This window comes from Maniola hyperantus, chromosome 22, assembly GCF_902806685.2.
Source record: "Maniola hyperantus chromosome 22, iAphHyp1.2, whole genome shotgun sequence".
Taxonomy (NCBI): domain Eukaryota; kingdom Metazoa; phylum Arthropoda; class Insecta; order Lepidoptera; family Nymphalidae; genus Maniola; species Maniola hyperantus.
Genome location: NC_048557.2, coordinates 3,658,405 through 3,684,452, shown reverse-complemented (window position 1 = coordinate 3,684,452; position 26,048 = coordinate 3,658,405). Strand labels below are relative to the sequence as shown.

The window sequence follows — 26,048 nt, the reverse complement described above, 5'->3', positions numbered from 1 at the left end:
GGTAAGTGTAGTTGCTATAATAACGTAAGTCTTATGTAAAACCGTAAATAGATACAATTAAGTGGATACTTATAGAAGGTATTTAAATAAATTAGTTCCGTTTTTGTAAACTTAGTGAACCGGATAAATTGCGTTCTTGTTTACATCTCAATTAATCACGCTAATCCAATGTAAACTGAACTCGAGTGCTTCCATACTTGGCGACGTTGATCGTCCAGCTAAGGTTTGGTGTACACTTTTTAATTTTATAATTAACTAGCTTATGCTCGCGACTTCGTCCGCGTGGACAACTCAAATTTCAAACCCCTATTTCACCCCCTTAGGGGTTGAATTTTCAAAAATCCTTACTTAGCGGTTGCCTACGTCATAATAGCTATTTGCATGCCAAGTTTCAGCCCGATCCGTCCAGTAGTTTGAGCTGTGCGTTGATAAATCAGTGAGTCAGTCAGTCAGTCACCTTTTTGTTTTATATATTTAGATAACCATCAGTGTGCACCACGCGTATAGTACGAGAGTGGCGTCAAGTCGCGTCAGATATTACGGCGCACATAGTTGGCGCGACGCCATCCCGCCACTATAGCCCAACAATATACACAGGGCTGTCAAACATCACCAAATGCCGTTTCATCGGACTAAGAGAGCCTCGAAGAAATAATTCGAGAGGTCGGGGGCAACGTCTTCCTAACTAAGGGCACACGAGATTTCTGCTCGTGTGCTAAGGGCGCCTCCTGTGAGGCTCGGACCACGGCTTAGGATGACGGGATGGGTGGATTAGTCCGTACGCCCCCGAGGCTGTGGCGTAAGTCCACGTCCGGGTGACGTTAGAAATCGGGGACCTCGTCTTCGCCGGCGAAGACGCTGTAATAAAGTTGAGTTGTGTAGCCCTACGAGAGAGACAATGCTCCCTGCATTGTCGGTCAAGATTTGGTCGTCGGGATCGTTAAGGACGTGCTTAGGGCGTCTTTTATCGCGTCGTTGCATTCAAGCGGCCCAAGACCGTGGTGTGTGGAACTCCCTACAAGAGATCTAGTGTCTGTGTCCAGCTGTGGACAACTATCGGTTGATATTGATGAATGATAATAACAATTTATTTTATTTTAGCGTTTAAACTATCGTGAGAGTTTTGCATTATATGTATAGTATTTTATATAGTATAGTATTCTACGGCATTTCTACGGCTATACTCACGTATCCAGTCGACGTTAGCCCGACTAGTTTCCGAACTGACCCCCCTTGACAAAGGACCCCGGATGGGTTCGAAACTAGTTGGGCTAACGTCGACTGGATACGTGAGTATAGCCGTAGAAATATACTATATTATATTACTTTTATTATTTAAATTTTATTTAATTTAGGAAAAAGTCCCAACCCTGAAGCTGTATGCACATTGCTCTTGTCTCACAATAGACGTTATTGTAAATCAGGCTTAACATATTCAATCAACAGCCATCCCGTATTACCATAATTATATTTATAAAGCGATTCAATTTATATTTTATAGTTAAGTACCTATTTCGAATAACAAAACAGACTCCTGGTCTTCTGGTGAATAGGTATAGAAAAATCTATTTTTCAGAAAAAGTTTTCTATTCGTAATCTGTTTTTTTTTTTTTTAAAGAATATTAGCCATGTTAAATGAGCCGGCGATGGGTGTATTATGATTATGTGTCTATAGTATTTCCAATACTTTGTAACCAGATTGTAATTTAACCTTTATGTAATACGGTTTGACATTGGTCATCGATAACGACGGATAGTGGTTAACCACAAAATAAACGTCTATCATACATACTTACCTATAAGTTGCTATATGTCCCCGGAAGGTTGAGATGCCAATCGGGATATGAGGCAGGGGGACGCTCTGCACACCCACACGTCATCCGCGCTCACCCACACCGGGTTAGCGCGGGGGCTGTTAGGGTGTGCTCGGTGTTCCCTCCCCGATTGCCATTTCAACCTGTCGCGTACCTATTACTAGTTAGAGCGACGGCCTTACCACTGAAATGGTCATATACCTACGCTGGAAGAGTTGTGACATACAAATGTATTTTTTGTGTCGATTTAGCGCCCCACCGAGCGTACCGGGAATTAAAATTGACACTTAGTGTTAAATGATCTTCACGTTGAACTTAACACTACGTTGACAGATGTATTATCACTTAACATTTAGTTTCGAGTAGGTGAAGACATTAAACGAGTCGCAGGGAGCCGCCGGATTCAGGCGGCGCAAGACAGCTGCGGTGAGGATGCCCCTACACGAAACCTATGTCATATGTATAGCGAGGACACGCGATATTGATGATGATGATGCATTCACCATCATCATCATAGTCAACCCATCACAGGCCCACTACTGAGCACCGGTCTTAGCTCGGAATTAGGCCATAATCCGCCACACTGGCCAAGTGCGGATCGGCAGGCTCCACGCACCTTTGCGAACATTATGAAGATTCTTAGGCGTTGCAGGTTTCCTTACGATGTTTTCCAAAAAGTTAAAGACGTGTGCCCACGATCGAACCTCCGATCTCCCGAATAGGAGGCGAGGCTATCACGGCTCAATGATGCAAACTGAAAAATAAGTTTATTTTAGTATTTTAGCACTTAGCAACAATCGCTGACCAGCTCTTAACCTTTTTTTTAAAGGAAATTTACAATTTGCATACCTACTGTTTGTCTAACTGTAACTCTCTGAGAGTCGTGTTACTTTCGTTGATTTTTGGCGTGACTCAGCTTAACATTGCATGAGGAATGTGAAATGAATCGGACTTAACAGAATTTCTGTGTCCTCGATTGTTAAGAGTGTCTTCTAATTTGTAGATCTATCATTTGAGATAGGTAGCTATTAGGAATTATAATTTGGATGCATTCTCCAAACTAGGTAGAGTACCTACTGACTACCGAATAGTAGGGATGGGCCGACTATGGTATATGCCGACTAGCCGACTAGCCGAGTAATCGTCAAATGGCCGATTAGTCATGAGTGCGTACCTATTGAAAATGCGATTAACGATAACACTAATTTGATCATTGACATCATCGAATACAATCAAAATATATATTGTAAGATTCAACCTTAACCTTCTTAAAAAAAAAGTGAAAATTTCGTGTTTTCTATAGGTACTTAATTTGATAATAATTTGTTGAAAAGCGGCACCTGTCGGCGGCTGTCACGGGCGTCCTAATTACGGCACACGTGCGTTATCTCAACTCGTCTATTTTTGGCGCTTTTCAACAAGTCACTCTATCGCCAGAGTTTACAGTCAATTTGTGTTCACACTACACGATGATAACGTACCGGTTATAAGTCCCGTAAATTGCTAATGCGCGTGGCCGCCATTTTAGTGACGTCAGCACTAGACTGAAGTTTCGAGCTGATGGTATATTTTATTTCGGCTTTTATTTTATTAAAGCAAATGATAATTTAATTAATTAAAACGCACATAACTCCGAAAAGTTAGAGGTGCGTGCCCAGGATCGAACCCCCGACCTCCGATTAGAAGGCGGACGTCCTAACCACTAGGCTATCACAACTAAATAAACTCAGGGAATATTAAATTATGAACAAAAATAATTTAAGTAGATATAATGAATGAACATTGAACAATTTCTAGGCGACCTATCTGGTACAGAGACGCAAAAATTCTAGACTGAGGTCTTGCGTTTAGTTACGTTTGGTCACTGATGAAAGTTTCATGCCAACCTTCAGACAACGACATTGCGAAGAGAACGAGTATCAAACTGAGAAACGAGACACAGATTTATGTGAGATATACATCTGTCTCGTTTTAACTATGTCTTAAGTCTAAGCAAATAAATGATTCCTAGTATATGATTTAAAGAAAAAGGCTGCTATTTTTGAAACATGCACATTATTCGACAAAGTATGATTTGAAAATTCGCGCTCCTAGGCATGTGCCTAGTTTGCCTTAAGGGATAATCCGCCTCTGTATTAAGAGACCAGAGAGAGAAAATGTACCTAGTCAATTAATCATTAATCAAGTTTGTTTTGACATAATATGTAATTATGTTTCGTGCTTAGATGAATGTTTCGTGTTAAACAGTAAACTTCAATGGAACCACGTCATCAGCCCACGTACAATCGCAGCTGGCATGCCAGAGTGACGCGTATTGCATTCTCTAACTCTAGGGACGATGGGTATAGGGTCGATGCACATCTGAAGGAACATGCGTATAGTCAGTTTCTGTGTTAAATTATTAATAATAATTTTAGTCAGTTTTACCTTAAAGGTAAAACTGACTAAAATTACTAAATAATTTTAAATACATATCAAAAATTGCGTAACCGGCGTGAATGGAACCTGCATCTTCTGGGTTGGCAATTTTTGATATGTATTTAAAATTATTTAGTAATTTCCTTGAAGTGAAACACTAAAAAAATATAAAAAATATGACTAAAATTATTATTAATAATTTATGATATTGGACATAATATGTCCATAGAATCTTTTGATGGACTCCTTACGATTGCGAAATGTTTCATAACTAAAAATGATACGAAATTTCAAGCTACAATGCGTTGAAGGCAACGAAACAGGCCACAGAGACGCTGTACGTACGACGCACTAACGTACCTATCATCGATTGAGTGTGGAAGGTTGAATGTTTTATTATTATCCTGTTCTGACGCTACACAACCGATAATACGCGACGCATCTTCCGTCAGATGTGCATCGACCCTAAGGTAGGTAGGTGCATAACTATCTTGTGTTGCCTACAAAGTTAGAATTACAATTGGAGTGATTGTTCTACGAAGCAAGCGTTTGTCATTTTCCACCTGTTGCTAGCTTTGAAGATGTCGCAAAAGTTTTTCAAGTAGGTACCTAACTAATGAAAGACTAGATAGATTATGCACGCGACTTCGTCCAAATAAATATAGATTTTTTTAATCCCGTAGGAACGTTTCGATTTTCCGGGATAAAATGTAGCCAAGTCAGTCTTCGGATGTAAGCTATATCTCTGTATCATCTAAATAAATATAAAAGGAAAAGATGACTGACTGACCTATCAACGCACAGCTTAGAGCTGTGCGTTTCATCTGATAGACCTGCCAAATTTTATGATTCGCGATGAACGGGAAGTACCCTAAAGGATTTCTTGACAGACAAACAGACAGACAGACGTACAGACCAAAAAGTGATAATATAAGGATTCTCATTTTCATTTTGAGGTACGGAAGTATCCAATATCAGTTGGACCAGTACGTAACAACCCTCCACCTCCCATGGCCCCACCAACCCCTCGGTTATATGGGCCGAATCGCGGGGGGGCGCCCGTTCGATACATGCTCTTGGCATTTTCCCGGGGCGCCTTCTTGACTCCTTACAAATTATTTTGTCTCTTCCTTGTCCCTTATGCTCACTCTCCCCCCTTGAGGGCTAGACGTCACTAGCACAGCTGTGATCCCCGCTGCTGCTCCTCCGTGGTGCCGGCCTGGCACATGTACGCTCCGAGCTGCTTCGCCTCCTATGCCAATGGTGCGCGAACTCCCGTAGCCGGTTGTAGTTCCCCGCCGATGAGACGAGGTCCGTGTAGAAGACCGGCCCCGCTTCCCCGCGTACGATCCCATCCAACATCGTCATGTGTAAATAGAACAATCCACGTTTTGGATTCCTTTCAATAGACTGTCGTTTTCTACGGCCATTTAGATGTTAACAAGTCAAAGCTTCAACACGCCGCGCGCCGCCGCGGCCTTCAAATAGTTGGGAAATCTCCGTTCAGGATCCCGTAACAGTAGCGCACGTCAATGGCGATTGCCAAACGAAATACGTAGCCTGATGCGTATTTGACTAGTGATGGGCATAATCTAAATAATATAAAAGGAAAAGGTGACCGACTGACTGATCTATCAACGCACAGCTGTACTACTGGACGAATCGGACTGAAATTTAGCATGCAGATAGCTATTACGACGTAGGCATCCGCTATGAAAGGATTTTTGAAAATTCAACCCATAAGGGGGTGAAATAGGGGTTTAAAATTTGTGTAGTCCAGGTGGACGACGTCGCGAGCATAAGTTAGTAATCATTAATTATTGATGTCGAAACCACCACACATTTTATAGGGTTCCTCAAAATGAAAAAGGAACCCTTATAGGATCACTTCGTTGTAAAAATTCGAAAACCGTGAATTTGTGGTTAAATCACAAAAAAAATTAAAAAAAATTCATGAACAAAGATAACTATACCAAGTGAGGTATCATATGAAAGGGCTCAAATACGTAAGTACCTATAAGAAGGATAAATAATTATTAATTCAGCAAAAAGCAACGATGTTATGTTACTCAGAACGCATCATCAGATGCTTAATGTTTGTAAACATAATATTTCCGTCCAAAGTCACGGAAATTAGCATTAAAAATTACCCACACCACACTTCGGATCAAGTGACCTTATTTTTGTAATGCTCTTTTAATATCACTAAGGAAGTTATTTTAATGAGTATTTTAGGAATATGAAAATATGATATTATAAGTAGGTACCCACCTATTCCGGAATTTGTGTTGAAAACCTTGGATTCATTTTGTAAAAATCGGTTCAAACCAATTTTTAAAAAAAAATTTTTTTCAATAAAATTATATTTTGGTAGGTAGGCCTAATTAATTATATACATTACTAGCAGTTGCCCGCGACTTTGTTAGACACGGAACCCAGAATACCTAAATGGCAATTTTCATATTATTATCTTCTTCTATCATATCTAACTTTAAAAACAAAGGACTTTCATATAACCTTTTAACCCCCTTAGGAGTGGATTTTCACAAAATCTTTTTTAGGGTTCTGTACCTCAAAAAGAAAAAAGAACCCTTATAAGATCATTTCGTTGTCTGACTATCTGTCTGTCTGTCTGTCGTGTCTGACAAGAAACCTACAGGGTACTTCCCGTTGACCTAGAATACATTTTTTCTCACATCCGTTTCTTAGCTGAAACCTACGTCCTAAAAAAACCTACCTTCCAAATTTCAAGTTTGTAGGCTTTTAGTTTCTGAGATTAGGTACGTGAATAGTCACTGAGTGAGTGAGTGAGTGGTATTTCAATTTCAATCTACATTAATATCATTAGTTTTTCCTCATTACAAAGCTGAAAGCTCTGATAGGTTTATGGGCATAATACGTACCTAAGTACTAGGCTCTATGAATTAATTATTCTAAATGACAATGCATAATTATTATTGAGCTCTTTTTGAAGAAATTGCGAAAAGAGTTATCGAGTCAACCGGGGACCCGAGAGCTGGCAGCTACCTTGGTCAAAGAATTAGTTTGGCCATCCAAAGGGGTAATGATGCCAGCATCTTGGGTACAATGCCTCGCTGCGGTGGTCTCGACGAGGTTTTAGATTTAATTTAATTTATTTTAGTTTTAATTTAATGTTGTTTTTTTTTTTAGATTTAAGTTTATTAATAGTTTAATTACTTCTCTGATAAAAATCTAATAATTATTTACATATTAAGGTACCTAATAAGTAAGTAATATATTCTTAAGTAATTTTTCAGCAAAAAATTCCACATTTTTCACACGAGTGCGGAATGAATCTAGTTAACGGCCTGTCCATAAGAAAAATAGATAATTTGAATAAGAGAAATGACTCTCACAGTCACATCCCTACAAGCGATGACTCACAGCCAAAGAATGCGATTGGACCGTGGTTTGAATGGATGCACCAATTTAGAATGACTACGAAATTGCGATGCGATGCATGGCGCAGGTACATACCCATAGAGATACATGACTACATATAGAGGAGCAAACCTGATACATCTAGCGTCAAAAACCCCTATCTACCTACCTACGGATGTAAGCTAGGAAGGAATGTTTTTTCAAGTAAATTTAGGTAGGTATCATCCCGATTTTACGGTACGTTACTGTTAGATTTACGTTATACGATAAAGATGCATTATTTTAATGCACAGCTTTTGATTGTCCACGAGAAGCGAGTCTGTTTCGATGAATTTGTATTTCTCCGTCTGTCTGTCGGACTGTCCGTCTATTATAGCCTTCTAACTTTCGAATTCACAACCTTTTCGTCACAAACAAATGTGAAAAAATATTATATCTACTGCAAATTGGGTACGTCTTCTGTTATCTATGGTGGGTACGTCTAACGCTTAATCCAACTCCAAACTTACCTACATGACGAGAAGTCTTACTTTAGCACGACCACTAGTATTAAAATGTCGGACTTAAAGCTCCTTAGGAAAGAGAAAAATATGTTTTTCTCACCTGGTGAGAAGTGATGATGCAGTTTAAGATGGAAGCGGGCTAACCTGGAAGGTATCTGGCAGTTTTTACTAAACCCATGCCCCTTTGGTTTCTACACGTCATCCTACCGGAACGCTAAATCTTTTGGCGATACAGCTTTGCCGGTAGGGTGGTAACTAGCCACAAATATATCATCATCATAACCCTACCGGTCATAATATTATTGACAGACGCAGTGAAAGCAAGTCCAGCGGCAATTTCTATCGTCAAAGAGCATGATTGGTGTCCTTGTACCAGGCAGGTTGAGGCCATAACGCCGGACATAAACATAGGAAACCATTACTGCCTCTAGTAATATGACAACTCTGCGCATACGCCCACGTCTAGAATAATTACTACAAACATAATTCACATGACATTGGCATGGACGTGCATTTATTATTTTATTTAATTGTGCCGCAAATAGAATTTTCAATTAATTCATGTGAGCTTCTTCTACATCGTTACGTTGTTTTAGACCTGTCTGTATAGAAAGACGGAAGAGGTTACTTGAAATTGAAACCTTCAGGAATCATCACTGTATTATGTTGTATCATCATCATCATTTATATCTGTCAATCATCTCCCATGTTTCTCTTTGAATACGCTATTCTCAAAAAGTTCTGATAATTACTGGACGACATTGGTTTTTATATTTTACAAAACAGTGTCAGCTAGTACTTAATAAATTATTATAATTATCACTGGGTCTATTAAATTCATGCCCAAAGATTTACAATTTTGAAAAAACTAAATCAGTCATCAGTCAGTAATGGTTGATCCACTAACGATTTTGAAGCACTTTGTAACAAATTTGAATAAAAAACTTTTCTACTTGTTATTTTTTTGGTTCTGACCCGAAGGGTGCCAATGGAACCCTATTACTAAGCCTTCGCTGCCCGTCCGTCCGTATGTCTGTCAGCGGGCTGCATCTCGTGAACCATAATAGGAAGAGAGTTGAAATTTTCACTGAATGTGTATTTCTATTGCCACTATAACAAAAAATAATAATATTTTCAAAATAGCTCTACCAAAAATAAAAAAAATAAAATGTTTTATTACTTGTAAGATTGTACGAAACCTTTGGTACGCGAGTCCGATTCGCACTTGAGCGGGTTTTTCTTATTCACAGATTCCTAGAAACTGCTAATCTTATAACAGAGCTAGACAAAATAATGATGCGATTGTCCTAAAATGATCGCAATAATATATGACGGAAACGCTGGGGTGGATTCTTGGCCAACACTACTACAATCATCTATTAACGTGGACTTATATTTAGTACGGGATATATTATTTTCAGGAACAAGGTAATTATTTGTCACGACTCGCGGTACGTGACTAACTTTAAGCTATTTGGGATCACGAGATGGCGGACTAATATGGCATTCAATAATACGCTGAAGAAAATATCTAAGATCTTAGTACTTAGATAGTATTTTTATTTAGAAAATGAAATGGCACTCAATAATAAGATGAAGAAAATATCTAAGATCTTAGTATGTACTTAGATAGTATTTTAATTAAGAAAATCCAGAATAACCTATTAGACACCCTACCAACCCTACGGCGATTACGCACTGCACTTCCGTCATCCGAGTTCTATCCGTCATCCGTGAGATTATAAGTCCCGCAAATTGCTAATGCGGGTGGCCGCCATTTTGGTGACGTCAGCACTAGACTGAAGTTTCGAGCTGACGTCAAAATGACGTCATTTCGATGTTAATGAGACATTATTCCAGCGCAATAGCAATTTGCGGGACTTATACCAGCGATTATCTAAGACATAATTTGTCATGAGCTCCCATACAAAACAAAAAGGAACGTATTTTTACGGACTCGGATCGGATGTGGAACCGCCATTAAACTTTTAAAACTTTAAGGGCGTCTGGCAGGGAGTTGCCACGACACTAATATCTGACAATGCATGACGTGATTTTCCTAATAATATTCCGAAGAAAATAAAAAAAAAGTTAGACTTTATACTATGACATTTTACACCTTTACACCCTTATTACCTGTTATCGCCCAAAGCCACCAAACTTCATAGTCGCCGATCGTTCCTCCTAGTGTTGGGAACAATACGCAGAGAAACTTTCAGCTCAGCTCAGCGCATGTCAGACGAAGGTCTGACATGGGCTGCCTCTCTCTCTATGCTAATACCCAAATACAATCATCGTAGTCCGTCGTTTTTCAAGTGATATATGTGAAAATTGATATTGCTTTTGGAGAAAAATGAAGAAATACAAAGAAAACCCCGTTTATGTCACTAGGACCATCGGTTTAGGCTGTGCGTTGATATACATATAATAAGTCAGTCAGTCAGTCACTCAGGACTTTGAATTTTATATAATACACAGAATATATATTTTAGCAATATCCATTTTAAAAGCGAAAACATTTACAATTAATTCATGCTGCTTTTTTTTTTTTGTTGAAAAAATCGTTTATTTCACAAGTTTCCGCCGCCAAAGAGAGTTAAGTGTATGCCACTTTGTCCACGCAATCTCATTTCCCTCCAGAATGCCTTCTGACATTTAAATGGTCGATTTGAATGTTTTTATTCCTATTTCCTAATCTCAATAGGTTCAGTGGTCATGAATATTCTTAATTGCGATTAGGCAGGCTAGATAGACGTTTGAATTGTACTTTGTGGTGTCAACTTATCTGCAGCCATGCCCATACAGTCGACATTAAACTGTCTTACATTGTTTATTTAACACGAATGCCATGAATTCTTTCAAGAACAATAATAATTGTTTCGTACAAGTATACAAATAAGACTTAAATCTAAATATATAAAAGGAAAAGGTGACTGACTGACTGACTGATCTATCAACGCACAGCTCAAACTACTGGACGGATCGGGCTGAATGGCATGCAGATAGCTATTTTGACGTAGACATCCGGTAAGAAAGGATTTTAAATTACACCCCCTTAGGGGTTGAAATACGGGTTTGAAATTTGTGTAGTATACGCGGACGAAGTTGCGAGCATAAGCTTGATTATAAATGAACTATGACTGCGACTACATCTCCACTTTTAGGGTTCCGTGCCCGAAGGGTGCCAACGGGACCCTAAAACTAAGCCTCCGCTGCAGTCTCTCTGCCCGTCTGTCTGTCAAACTCAGCGGGCTGCATGTCATGAACCGTAGGTGTAGAGTTGAATTTCACAGAGTAGGTATATATTTTTTACTGCCGCTTTTTATAACAACAAAAAAAAAAATAATGGCCGCCATGTAGGTACATAAAAAGAAAACAATTTTGTACGATGATACGGAACCCGTCGTGTGCAAGTCCAACTCGCACTTGACCGGTTTTTAGCAGGAAATTATAAAACTCCAGATAGACGAAGCCGAACGAGAAGCCGAAAAACTCACAAGTTCCAAGAAGAAGAAGAAGAAGAAGATGATGATGAAGTTATACTCACAGTTCCAGCACGACGCACATGTATTTCCCCCAGTCATACGCGTCGTACAGCTGGATCAGCCTCGGATGCCGCAGCCGCCTCATCACGTCGACTTCTCGCTCCACATTGCGCCTCTCGTCCCTCCTGTTCACGGAGACCAGCTTGGCTGCTAGCTCCAGGCCGGTGGATTTCTCTCGGCAGAGGTACACTGTGCCGAACTTGCCCCTGAGGAAACGGGCTTCATTTAAAGCGAACTCACTTAAAGGTACGAGCACATTACTGACTTGTTGTGTGTTAAAAATTGAAATACGTTAGTACATATTATATACTAAACTTAGTGGTTTCAATCCCGGGAAACCCTAACTTTTCGAAGTTATGTTCGATTTTATGTAATTAAATATCACTTGATTTACGGGTGAAGGAAATCATCGTGAGGAAACCTGCATGCCTAAGAGTTGTCCGTAATGTTCCGGAGTTGCCGAGTTTATACGCACGGAGTTGCGGCGACTCCGTGCGTCGGCAACATCCATATAAATTACAGCTATTCTCGAGTTGCCCGTCGACTGACTTGCCGGGCAACTATCGACCGTGCGTATAGGCTCGACTCTTGAATAATAACAAGTAGGTATTTGAAAGCAACGTGTGAGTATGTTAGTACTATTGTGAGTATTGGAGTACAATAGACGACTCACCTGCCGATCTCCGACAGCATATCGTAGAAGTCGTTAACATCTGTATTTCTTTTGATTGCGACATCCCGATATGAAAATGGTGGCTCGATTTCTGCAACAAAAAATGTGAATTCTAAGTAACGTAATATTTTATCTTTTATTGTTTTATCCAATGACTAGCTTATTCCCGCCAATTGCGTTCGCGTGGACTACATAAATTTCAAACCCCTATTTTACCCCCTGAAATTTGAATTAATTTTTTTAGAAAATCCTTTCTTAGCGGATGTCTACGTCATAATAGCTATCTGCATGCCAAATTTCAACCCGATCCGTCCATTAGTTTGAGCTGTGCGTTGATAGATCAGTCAGTCAGTCATATATTACATACTAGCGACCTGCCCCGGCTTCGCATGGGAGCAATGTAGATACTAATGTGGTGTCATTGCCTCGGAAACTATCAAATGAGAGGTTTTTCCCGACCTAATTCACATTATTTCAATGTCCCTAAGGATCTCGAATTTTTTGAGAATTAAACTATACCTAAAAACCTTCCTCTTGAATCACTCTATCTACCGGTGAAAACCGCATTAAAATCCGCTGCTTAGTTTAAAAGATCTTCGCGTTCATACATACATACATACAGACGGCGGGAAGCGACTTTATTTTATACTATGTAGACATGTAGATAAGCTTAGGCTTGAGCTAAGCCCTTGACTACGATCTCACCTGGGGGTAAGTGATGATGCAGTCTTGGTGGAAACAAGACGGTGGTGGGTATGGCAGACTGATTATATTATTATTAAAACCCCTTCCCCAAAATGGTTTCACTGTTCCAGAAGGGCGTTTGTCCACACCTTTGATTCGTATTTACATAATAATATGTTCTGATCCATCAAAATATGAAATCAGTGCACAAGCGCACGTAGGTCACATCACGGCCATTTCGAAACTGATTTTTACGGATTCGTGCACAAACGCTATACAATTTGTATTTTGTAAGATACCAACATTATCAGTAACTTTGAAGAAGTAAACCCATCTCTTAAATTACAGTGACTGATGATGTTTCACATTTAATTCAGTTTTAATTTAGATTTAATAAAGTTATTTTAAGTATTAAAAGAAGAATTGTACCTACCTACCTACAATTTAAAATACTGAGTATTCTCAATGAGTCAAAGACCTTTTTTATGTTGCGTTTTATAAAAACACCTTCGCACATTTTGGGCGACTGTATTTTATATTTATTTTAAAACGAAGATTCTTATCTCACTTCCTTTTGAAACGGAAACGCAATAGTTACTGTTACTGATAGCGCAAAAGTTAAATAACCGAAACCATCGCTAGAAGATGAAAGTCAAAGACTCGCAGATAGAACAACTTCCGCTAACCTTTTTTCTCACTGTAATGACATTTTAAAAGTTAATTAAGAACCTGGAACATAGGTATAGACGTTATAAAAGTAAGATACCGATAAGAGATAGATAAAGTTATCTTGATCTAAATATAAAGGAAAAAGTGACTGACTGACTGACTGATCTATCAACGCACAGCTTAAAGTACTGAACGGATCGGGCTGAAATTTAGCAGGCAGATAGCTATTATGACGTAGGCATCCGCTAAGAAAGGATTTTTGAAAATTCAACCCTTAAGGAGTTCCCCTGCAACTGAGGGAGTTCAAAAAGAGGAGGTTAAGCTGCACATCCCATCCAAGCAGATGCTACTGGACCTGGAGGCAACCAGTATATTTTAATGGGAACTGTAGATAGTAGCGATCATAACATACCAACAAAAATCAAAATGGTACCTACCCTACAGGGACTACGAGAAGAAGGAACATGTGAATCGTTAGTTTGATATCAATGGTTCAAAATCAAACACTCTCAAGAATCAAGACTTAAAAACTCGATAATCGAGTTTTAGAAAGTGGTTTCCACTCACACCGCAGTTGACAGCCGCGTGATCGTTTGGCGAACGTCCAAGAATTCGTCAAACTTGGGTGCAATGAGCCGTCAGTTCGGCAGTCGGCAGTCAATTGTTTAGTCTGGTGCAACGGCGACGCATGTAGGGTTGTACCAGATGAACATAAAATCTGTACTCCTGATCTAACCCGTTAGTATGAAAATAATGATGTAAAATTGAAAGTTTTGACATTTTTTGCAAACACGTGTTGCTTACTATAAATCAAATTAATAATTTCATTGCAAATTTGGGTTACATAGTGGTCTTATCTAACTACACTTTCCGGCCAAAAAGTTGCAACTGGACCTGGTGGGAACCAGGGAAATATTTGAAGGAAACTGTAGATAGTAGCGATCACAATATATCAACGACAATCAAAATGGTACACTACCAGGTACTGCAAGAAGAAGGAAATATGGATCTTTAGTTTTTATATCAGTGGGTCAGAATGAAAGACTCGATGATCAGGTTTTAGAAAGATGTAAAATGAAAGTCCTCACACGGTTGTATAAGTTTGTCATTTTTTAGCAAGCGTGCGAGGTATTTTTTAGTCTGGCGTTAGGAAAAAATAACTTGCGCTGTGGGTGATTTATTTATTAATCGACTAGATAATTCCCGCGACTTCACCGTATGCTTAAAAGTTTTTTAACAATCCCGTGGAACCTCTTCGATATTCCAGGATAAAAAATATCTTATGTCCGTTTCTAGGATGCAAGCTGTGTCTGTACAAAATAGATGATGCCCGTGATTCCATCTATTTGATTTTTTTAAATTAGAATCCCGTGAGAACTCTTTGATTTTCCCGGACAAAAGTATCTCTGTACGAAATATCATCGTTATCGGTTAAAAGCTAGTAGATAGATGTCACAGACACACTATCGCATTTAAATATAGATTTTTTTAATAAGGATTCAATTTTTCAGTGAACACAATCCTGATATTTTCGATGTCCTGACTTGAAAAGTGCCTAAAAATCTTGACGTTTGGTAACCCTAATGTCCAAAGAAGTCATACATGGCGCCTGCGAAACCGTGATGTGTCGACGTTTGATAATATGATGTGCTTTGAAGTTTTTGATTGGCAAATTCAGTTCACGATTGCTTGTTTATAATTTTCTTTTCGCATCATAAAATAGGACAAAGTAGCAATTTGATGACGTTTACTACCAAAAAAAAATCAAGTCCGATCATATGAGTATACGAGTGGGATTTCTATGGAAGTTGGGAAGATTTTTTCTTAGGAAACAATACATCTCGGTATGTTCTTTATCAAAAAAAAAACTACCGACAGAAGTGAAACTCAAATCGATGAAACAACAGTGGTTTTTTTTTGGGATTTTCAAATGAATTGTATTAGCACTAAGTGTAGAGACTATAGAATCGAAAGTGAACGGGGTTTAAGTTCCGATTTAAATACTCTATTTTCATTTCGGTTAAGAGTAAATGAAACAGTAATACGCGACCATGACCTGTGGGTGTGCTCTCCCTCATACTTCACTTCTTCTGGTTATTACGTATGTACTAACCATACATCGATAAATCACCCACTGCGCAGGTACAAGGTCAAATGCCATTTAACAAGACTTATCATGAATCTGGTCATTCGCACCTCAACGTGAAACAGATCGCATCATCAACAGAACGGTCATAAGGAATTTATTGCCATGCATTATTGTCTGTTACATATTGGTGTCACGGCGGCCTCTTAAATGTTAAAAGTCGAATGTAATTCGGGATCCATGATGCATACGATACATTTGTATGCATTTGATTGTATGAAAATAGATCTTATTGTTCCTGCCTGAACAAAATGTCTGAATCATACATGCGTAGGTACCTACATTGCAGTGCCGAAGAACTAATAATATTATGATGAGTCTTAAGTCTTCTAAAATATACGCAGTCCTATATCGATAGGTCTAATAAATAAAGCCTTCTTGGAGCTGAAAAGGATGGCTTTAAAAGGGTTAAAATAATTGATAATAGTAATATTATAAATGCGAAAGTGTGTATATATAGGTTTGTCCTTTAATCACGTCCCAACGCAACCAAGCAACGGATAATTTTTAAATTTTCACCGTAAAACATGAATACTACCTACAGCTGTTAAGGACCTGGAGATTGACAAAGGTCAGGATTTTTAAACAATTTAAACGTACGGAAGAAGTCGAGAGAATTATCGACTAAATAATAATTATTCTGTTCTATGAAAAATCCGTTTTATGACCATACAGAGCTAAGCGCTAAATTTTAAGAAATTTACTCAAAACAGGAAGCTGAAGTGATGGCGATGTACATTAGACGATAGAAGAACACGAAGTAGTACTTAGAAATTCTTTGAGAAGAACATATTATGTTCTGCTTGAGTAAATCCACTCAGGGTCCAACAAAGAAGCTTTCTATATCCATGGGTTCAAAAGATCTCAGGTTGAAATCTATAAAGCGCACTTTGACTATGCTCAGACAAGATACACTGTTAAAACGAGACAGCGTTAGTCTCATTTTAATAAAACTTAAGTCTAAGCAAAAGTCTCTTTTTCGTGACACTCAGACCACCAAGTGTATTTTACATTAATCGAGTAATGGATACGTCAGAAGCGAAATAGTTTCTATAGAAGAAGAAGAAGTGTCTTATCCCGTGTGTCTTATCTGCCATTAAAAAATAAAATACAAAAATACCCTGTTGGGATGGGACATCATGAAAGCCTTTGACTGAATATCGTTACATTTTTTAATTAATATTATTGCACGATAGGTATATTTCTGTTGCTCATTGATTACACAAGTGGCTTTTAAATTTTTAATAATATACTTAAATATGCAACACAAATAGTAAATTAATTCAAAACGAAGGTCGAGAGTTTCTGCACTGTTTCCAGAAAATTCGCTTTATTGTAAAATAGGTAGGTATATACATTTTGCCTTGTAACATAAAATATTATTGTAATGTAGGTATGTCGTGAATCGTGATCGATACGAACAAAAACCATTGTTACTGTAATCTATTTTTCCTCAGCTAACTTAAAAGGTAAAGAAATCGTAGGAACGCGTAAGCGACGCGCTTTGTCTTATAAAGTAAAGTAGATATTTGGAATTGTAAAGTTTGGATTTTAGAGATCCGTAGTATGCAAGGAACCCATAGTTTGGCCATCCAAAGGGGTAATGCTGCCAGCATCTTGGGTACAATGCCTCGCTGCGGTGGTCTCGATGAGGTTTTAGATTTAATTTAATTTATTTTAGTTTTAATTTAATGTTGTTTTTTTTAGATTTAAGTTTATTAATAGTTTATTTGTTATCCATAGGTAGTTACTGAGGAACCCTTATATGTATATCTAGTTTCGTCCAATCCATCCAAGAATCCATCTGTCTCGGCTCTCGGTGAGTCAGCATTTAAAAACAACCAAAAAATAGTTACAACGTTCATGTGTGAACAAACCCTTAAAAAAAACAAAAAAAAAATGAAACAATTTATTATTGAAAACTGCTACACAGAGGCATTTTTGAATTTTGAAAAAATAATTTTCAGCTCATAAGATTTCCGCGTCAAGACTTGTATTTCGAATTCTGTAAATAAAACGTAATGGTCAATAACCTGCATTAATTACCTACAGTAATTAAATAATTAATCTTGGGATTAAATCCGGATCGCTCCAGAAAATTATCTAATACGCCAAATCTACGGAATTTATTGCCTAGCACATACTTCGCCATAATGGCTAAAAATATCTTTAATATTTATCTGTGAGTTTTGGATATTGTAGCAATGGATTCTGATAAATTGCGGACTTTGTTTCGGTGCTATAAAACAAAATCACTGGTAGAGATCTCTAATAGAGATAAGTGCTACCCTGTCCACTTTTACTCTCTTTTTCTCCTTACTGTAAATGTTTTTTATACAAATAAAATAAAAATAAATCACAGTGCTCTGTGAATCAGTATCAGATGGATTAGTTGACAGCCTCATATGCTATTCGAATATAATGTTATTGCAACTGGAAAACCATTGCAAAATGGTTTGGTGGATCTATTTTAATTAGTTAAAATAAAACCAAATTCCATTTAGTCTCATCACTTCCCTAACTAATCTGTGAAACTCATCCATACCAATATTATAAACTCGAAAGAGTGTCTGTCTGTTTGTTATCTTGTCACAGCCCATCTATTTATGACGAAATTTTGTACAGGTATCTGGTATAGCTTGTATAGAAGCTATACCTGTACAAAATACAGACGAAGACCTTAGGCTACTTTTTGTCCCGGAAAATCAAAAAATTCTATACCCTTTTATTACTTATTTTGATTAGTTCGATTAAAACATCATTGAGTTTAACTAAAAGGTTTAGTTATTTTTTTCATTTTCTAATTTTAATTTGTTCGTACCTACAACTACCTACCTTTGTAAAAATAAAAGTAAAAAAAAATCTCAATATTTAAAAGGTTTTAAATATTAAGAAATCGCACTATTGAATTTTTAATTCATAGATTTATCTTCTTAGTGAATCAAAACTTCGGTGACGTATTTTCTGTCCTGTTTGAAATAAATTGGTGGTAACAAATGGTTATCCTACTTTTACGTCTTATACTTATTTAAATTCTAAAGACTCCCGCATTTTGTGTTGACTGCTTCATGAATTAATGTTCTTCGGAAGTTATTCTTGGAACAAAATTTTGCATAATAAATGGCTGTTTAGATCATACAGTTACATCATGTACCTATGATATATAAATAAAAGGAGAAATTGACTGACTGACGTATCAACATAAGTGCCATAAGTTGGCCAACAAAACAACTATGGGGCAACAATACCTAGCATCCAAGTGTAATGTTCACTACGCTAAGAATTTCAATTCTTATTTTGTAATCAGCGAATGCTGTGAAATGCGTCATTAGTGATCTATTCGTAAGATGAATGGTTGTACGCCATACAGACATGACATACTATGCATGATGATAGCTCTCCACGTGCGAACATGCTCGACGTCTTCTCTACATACGGTCCTCTGTACGCTTAGATCTTTTGAATTACGCAACAGATTTTAATGCGGTTTTCACCTACAAATATATTATAGTGATTGAATAGGAAGGTTTATAGGTGTATTGTTGAAATATGAATAATTGTTCAAGATGTTGGAAGAAATCAAGCCGACGCGGACGACTGAGAATCTTCATCGGAAATGCTGTCTTATTCTTTTGAAACTTTGAATTAAGAAACTATCATCGTAAAACAAAAAAAAAAAAAAAAAAAGTAGCTAACATCTAAATATGCATGCAATCATACACTCCCATTTACACACACACACACACATGCACACACGCTCACACATACTCATAAGCACACACTCACACACGCATACACACACACATACAATCATACACACACTGTTGTAATTTTATTTTATTATTGTATATACCTACATTTATTCTAACTCTATTCTGTTAAAATAGTTTAATTATAATTTTAAGTAATCTCTTTTGGCCTTCTGTTATACCTAGATTTAAATTTAAATAATAATTATGTATTTACGCTGTTGATTACTTTCAAATAAACAAAAATAAAAAAAATAAAAGAAATATACCACAACTAGCTTATGCTAAAACTTCAGGCTGAGCAATAGGCAAACTATGATCTACAGATTTCAGCCTTTAACGAGTCGAAGTAATGGATCTTAGCTTAAGTTTACCCAAGCAAAACCGAATGATTGGACGAAACAACGCACATGTGTTTACGTGTGGGACCAGCATAATGATATCACGTAGCAAGGGCGGATGTGACGTAGTGTCGTTAGGAAAATAAATGGTTCTTTACGAGTAGCTACGTTGGACTAGTTCCAAAATCCAAAATGCATTACTTAAATGTGAGGTTGTTAGTGTGTATTGTTTTTTCATTGAAGACGTTTCGCGACATCAGAAGTGGGATCATAACTGGTTTTGGATGAGTTTGTGTTTACTGTTAAAAGCTCAACGGTCAAATAGTGAACTGAAAGATCATTCCTCATACCTAATATGTACTTATATGTAATGAAAGCGCATCAGTTGCACTATTGTCGTAACTATTTCTAGCACAACCTACGCTTAATTAGAGGAGAAACTAGTCAATTGGTTTTTTTAAACAGAAGATACACGAGAAAGGCAGTTCTAATTTTGAATGAATGGGAAAATGTAAATAGGAAGCACAGCATTTCATTTTTGTGATTTGCAACAAAATGATATTCATTCATTAATTTCCTGAGTTCCTGTATTTAAAAATAAAAAATTACAGAAGACTATTTGCTATATTGACTTTACTTAGATCGCGTACTATAAACTATTATAAAACGCGATAAATTACTGTGCGGACTGTGATATGATTATAAAACACATTCAAATTTAGTTTCCTGTTTCCTTTAAGCTTTTGGTATAAATGTGTTGTTTATGATAATATTAAGTGCATATTTTACTGAATAACAATAATAATATGATGGCTAATAAACTGCAGCCATGTTTACGGTTTTGAAAATAAAAATATATCTTCGTATATTATGTTTGCAAAGAATGCATTCTGTATTCGTTTTACATTGTTGAATTAATGATGTATTGTATTTAATGAGAAAATAATGAGTCCAATAACCTTTATTATTATTAAGTGCAAATAATCCTTTAAATAAAAAAATATAGGTACCTAAAAGACATATTTCCTCGTTATAATAATATTATGCACTCGCACTTGGCCGATTTTTAGGGTTCCGTACCTCGAAAGGAAAAACGGAACCCTTATAGGATCACTTTGTTGTCTGTCTGTCTGTCTGTCAGAAACCTACAGGGTACTTCCCGTTGACCTAGAATCATGAAATTTGGCAGGTAGGTAGATCTTATAGCTGACATTCGGGGAAAAATCTGACAACCGTGAATTTGTGGTTACATCACACAAAAAAAATTAAATTGTGGTCACGAACTAATAATTAGTATTTTCAATTTTCTAAGTAAGATAACTATATCAAGTGGGGTATCATATGACCTTTCTTCACCTGTGCATTCTAAAAGAGATTTTATTTTATTATTATGCATCATAGTTTTTGAATTATAGTGCAAAATGTCGAAACAATACGACTGTAGTAAACCCCCCAACTCTCGTTGCGCGAGCCTGACTCGCACTTGTCCGGTTTTTTTATACGTAAGTTCCTATGACGATCCCAATGAAACGTGACGAAAACAAAACACAAATCATCAAACAAAAGTTTACACTTTTTTCGTATTTTCGCTCGTAAGGCAGAAAGCCAGCTTGCGATCATACGTTGAAAGTAATTGGCTCAAATAAAATAAACAAAAACATTCGATTTTTGGCAGAAGATCGGAATTCGTCTTTATTTTCGACCGACCAGTTGAACGGCTGAAACTGTCTCCAACGGGAGTTGTTATACGGGATGACAAGTGACTCTGATTTGTGAGTGACCATTTGTCTGGGCATATCCCGAAAAAGAATTGAACTAATCGACTCATCATCATCCCATCAACGGCTCACTGCTGAGCACGGGTTACCTCTCAGAATGAGAAGGGTTTGGCCATAGCGTACCACGCTGGCAAAGTGTGGATTGGCAGACTTCACACACCTTTGCCTGCCTGCTGTGATAGCTTAGTGGTTAGGACATCCACCATCTAATTGAAGGTCGGGGTTCGATCCCGGGCACACAACTCTAACTTTTCTGAGTAATTATGTGCGTTTTTATTAATTAAATATCACTTGCTTTAACGGGGAAGGAAAACATCGCGGGAAACCTGCATGCCTGCGAGTTCTCCATAATGTTCGCAAAGGTGTGTGAAGTCTACCAATACCAGTCTATAATCTACTTATTATACTGGGTCAGATATCAAAATAAAGTAGTAAGTAGAATGTTTTTTAACACTTATTATTCTACTAGGACTAGGTAACTGACTACTAAACCATTCTTTAAAATGATGAAATCAAATCTACTTAATTTGGTATGGGTACTGTAGGTATTAAGTAGAACAAACAGTCGATTTGTTCGTTTTTAAATAAGAAAAGAATAATCAATATGTGCGTTCTTTTAATCTAAGGATATACAACAAACGCGAACACACTAGGTATGATTAAGAATTTATCGTAAAACGATAACAAAATAATATAGGTAATGTTCAAAGCAATTAAGTTAGAAAACCCGATGACGAATTGTACTCGAATGCCATTACTAAATCACTTATGGATAGCGTTTTACTTTATGTAATATTATGAAAGAGAAAATTGGCCTAGTTAGATAAAACGATAAAACATTTAGGCCATACCTTATCCCAAATCTTATCTTCATTCGTGACAAAGTGAATTTTAATAGCTTTCGACAACGCCAGCTTTCGTTCTTCAACAAGAGTCAACTAGGAGATTTTGCATGTAGGTTTTCGACGTATAAGAAATTACACCCGAGCAAAGTTGGAGACCGGGTCAGTCAGTTAGTTATGCATAAACACTTATAGTACGCGACAGGTTGAGATAGCAATCGGGGTAAGACGCGGGGGGACGCCCCGCACGTCATTCGCGCTATCCCGCAACTGGTTAGCGCGGGGGCTGAGTGGCTGTTCGGGGCGTTCCCACCCCGATTGCTATCTCGACCTGTCACGTACTATTATTACTAATACATAAGAGGCGAAAATGATCCTAGTGCTTTTGCAAGTCTGCCAATGGCCAGAACCCTTCTCATTCTGAGAGGAAACCCGTGCGCAGTAGTGCGCTGACAATGTTGATGCTTTTCTATATTATCTATTTTTCTATCTTTTCTTCTATGACGAGTGTTTTACATGTCTGTATTAATTTTAGCAACTAAAAATAAGATTTTTCTACTCATTATTATCTCAATATATACATTTTTAATTAACTTATTATTGTGTTGAAAAAGCATTAAAATATACTTAAAACTTTAGGTATTTATCATCATCTCAACTCGGAAGAAGGTTACAAGAAATTTTAAGTTTTTACCCGGCTGTGTTTGTTGTGGGCTCTTCTCAGACCTGGGCGCGTTTGGAACCCTCGTGGCTTTAGTTTTAAGTTTGCGTAATAATTATCACCACTATATCCAAGATCTGACCATCAAAAAGAGTAATTTATTACCTATTTTGAATTTAAATCATTTGACTTTTTGACTTTTGACTAAGTAATCAGTTTCCCTTAGATGAATTATAAAGTTTGATGATTTATGCAAGGAATTTTCAAATGCAATCAAGGTAAACATAACGAGTGAATCGACTGGCTAATTAGGTCAATGCCAAACGTATAAAGCTGATAAAGCCCAATTAGTCGCTCAGCCAAGCGTAACTCCTATAGGTATCACAAATAAGGTGCACACGGGACAAGTTGCTTTGATAAAATACGAGCACTGCTTTTCTGAACTTTGTATAATGCTGCATTTTGTCAACCGAGCAAGAGATTAAGGTTTGAGATCTATAGAGCAAGCACACTTTGACTTTGCTCAGACTTAAGTTTCAGTGAAACGAGGCAGATTTGTGTCAGCGATGTTACGCTGTCTCGTTTTAACAGTGTCTTAAGCTTCAATTCAATTCAAATTTCTTTATTGCGAATATGGGTAAACAGTGGAGATGTTACAAAAACAAAAAAGTAACATGCAATATGTTATGATATACCTAACAACGTATGGATGTTTTATACTATCTCTATTATCTTAAGTTTGAGCAAAGTCAAAGTGCGTTCTATAGATTTCAACCTCTGAGTTTATTAGTGTCACCTATGACGGTGGTTCTAGTACCGATTTTTTTTGCTACAAGCAATGTGGTGTAAACGTGGTAATCACAATCGTTTTTGCAAGCCTAGTATCAAGTATATAAGATCACAATCACTCTCAAATCACACTCAAACTGTTTCTTTCGGCTAACGTTTTAGCCAAACTAACTGACATTAAGTGTGTGATGATCGAAATCACTCAAATGTGTCTAATTTTTTTATTCGGCTAACATTTTAGCCAAACTAATAACCAAAAGGCTTCAAAATGGTCAAGTAACACAACGTGAAAATAGCAAATTCCGTGCTGTTGGATTTTCTTGAATAAGCCCAGTTTTTTTTTGCACAAATTCGGTGTTTTACTTAAAATTAAGTACCAAGAAGTAAGAAAACAGAGTCTCACCTCCAACGGGATCCGTTTCATCGACGTGAATCATGTCAATTGATCTGAAACAAACATAGTGATTGATCAATACATTACACCGTCAACTGTACTCTGTATTAGGCAAGAAATACACCTATTCAAAACTCGAAAACGAAAACATTCCATGACTCATTCGATACGAAAATAATCATTAACCAAACCGTGTAATTCCGTCTGTGTCAAGTTCCCAGATCATTATACGAATATAAGTATGATATATTTTCGTTAACTTGACTAATTTACATTGCTGCGGAAGTGATATTAGTCAAATGTCACTTTGCACTTTCTTTTTCATCTCAAATCGTGACTTCATCATTATTTAGTTGAACGTTTTCGTTTCTACTGCTAAGTATATTTTATAACGCAAGTCTATATTGGGGTACAGTTAAGAATTGTTTCTTTTGTCCTCTGCCCATCCATGCCCACAGCCCATGGTAGTCTTTTATATAAACTAGCCGCCGCATTAACATAAGCTAAGTGGAATGAGATAACTCGAAAAATGACGGTCTTTCATACAAAGTTTCATCCCCAATTTAACCCTTTTGGGTCTTAACAAGATATAGACAGAGCTAAGTATATTACACGTAACATTACATAAAGTTATCTTAAATTCAAAGTTGTATGGTCTATTTAGCCTTTGCATTGTCTTGCAAGTTAGTCTAATTGGTAACTTTGTCTACGTCCGTTCTGTCTAGTCCTATTAGTTCTTTAGTGGGTACACTCTGTGTCGAATTCAAGGACATTTGTTAACTTTGTTTACCTACATCTGTCTAGTCCTATTAGTTCTTTAGTGGGTATACTCTGTGTCGAATTCAAGGACATTTGTTACATTTTCACCGAGAGGTTTCCAAGTTTACTATTATAATTTAGCCAATTTATTTGAGTTAATTATTAGCTTTTTCTGTGTTTGTTATTTTAGTTTCTATCAATTCGAACGAATTCAACACCAAGATTGCTTTTTTATACATTTTCGGCGTTTTCCATTTTCCAAATTTACCACTAGCCCATCTATACCGGGTGTAACTAGAACGCTAGCAAAAACTTAGCGTTATTGTTGTACTACCTAAACACAATCCAAAACCAATAACTATTTGTCTAATTTTGAAGTTTTAGTAATTTAGTACTTTTCAAACTCGCAATGTATAGCGTGCGAATCTCGGGTCAATGCCGCGCCTACGACACGGCATTGACTCCGAGTAGCCTAGTTACGCAACGTTCGTTGACCTCTAGCGTCAGTCAGATGTTTTATTTGCAATATATCGTGAATTTTTGCAAAACATAGGAAATTTTTTTCCGCGTTTTTTTTATCATATCAGTAATCATCAGTACTATCACCTGTCTTCGTTTTTGCTAGCGTTCTGGTTACACCTTTTATAATGTATTCGGTTCAACTATTAGCTTTTTCTCTGCATTTTTTTGTTTCTATTAGTTAATTAGTTGTACAGCTGTGACGAATTCAAGGACAAGATTGCTTTGTTTATACATTTTCGGCGAGGTTTCCAAGTTTACTATATAATTAGCCAACGTATTTGGGTCAACTATTCGGCTTACGGCGCGTTGTTATGATTCTCTGGCGACGGCGGCCGATGCACAAATATTATTAGAAGCGT

The 26,048-nt window shown here is 37.2% G+C and overlaps 1 protein-coding gene across 1 annotated transcript in view; it reads right to left on the bottom strand.

Annotated features, from left to right (window-relative positions):
* The window catches only part of LOC117992922 (myosin light chain kinase, smooth muscle-like), a 42,450-nt gene that overhangs the window by 7,968 nt on the left and 8,434 nt on the right, over nt 1-26,048 (bottom strand). Inside the window, exons 2-4 of the mRNA XM_034980646.2 lie at nt 24,418-24,461; nt 12,356-12,446; nt 11,685-11,888 (exon numbers count right to left, since the gene is read on the bottom strand). Coding sequence (XP_034836537.1) covers nt 11,685-11,888; nt 12,356-12,446; nt 24,418-24,451 — 329 coding nt within the window. The 5' untranslated portion in view covers nt 24,452-24,461. The remainder of the gene's footprint in view (nt 1-11,684; nt 11,889-12,355; nt 12,447-24,417; nt 24,462-26,048) is intronic.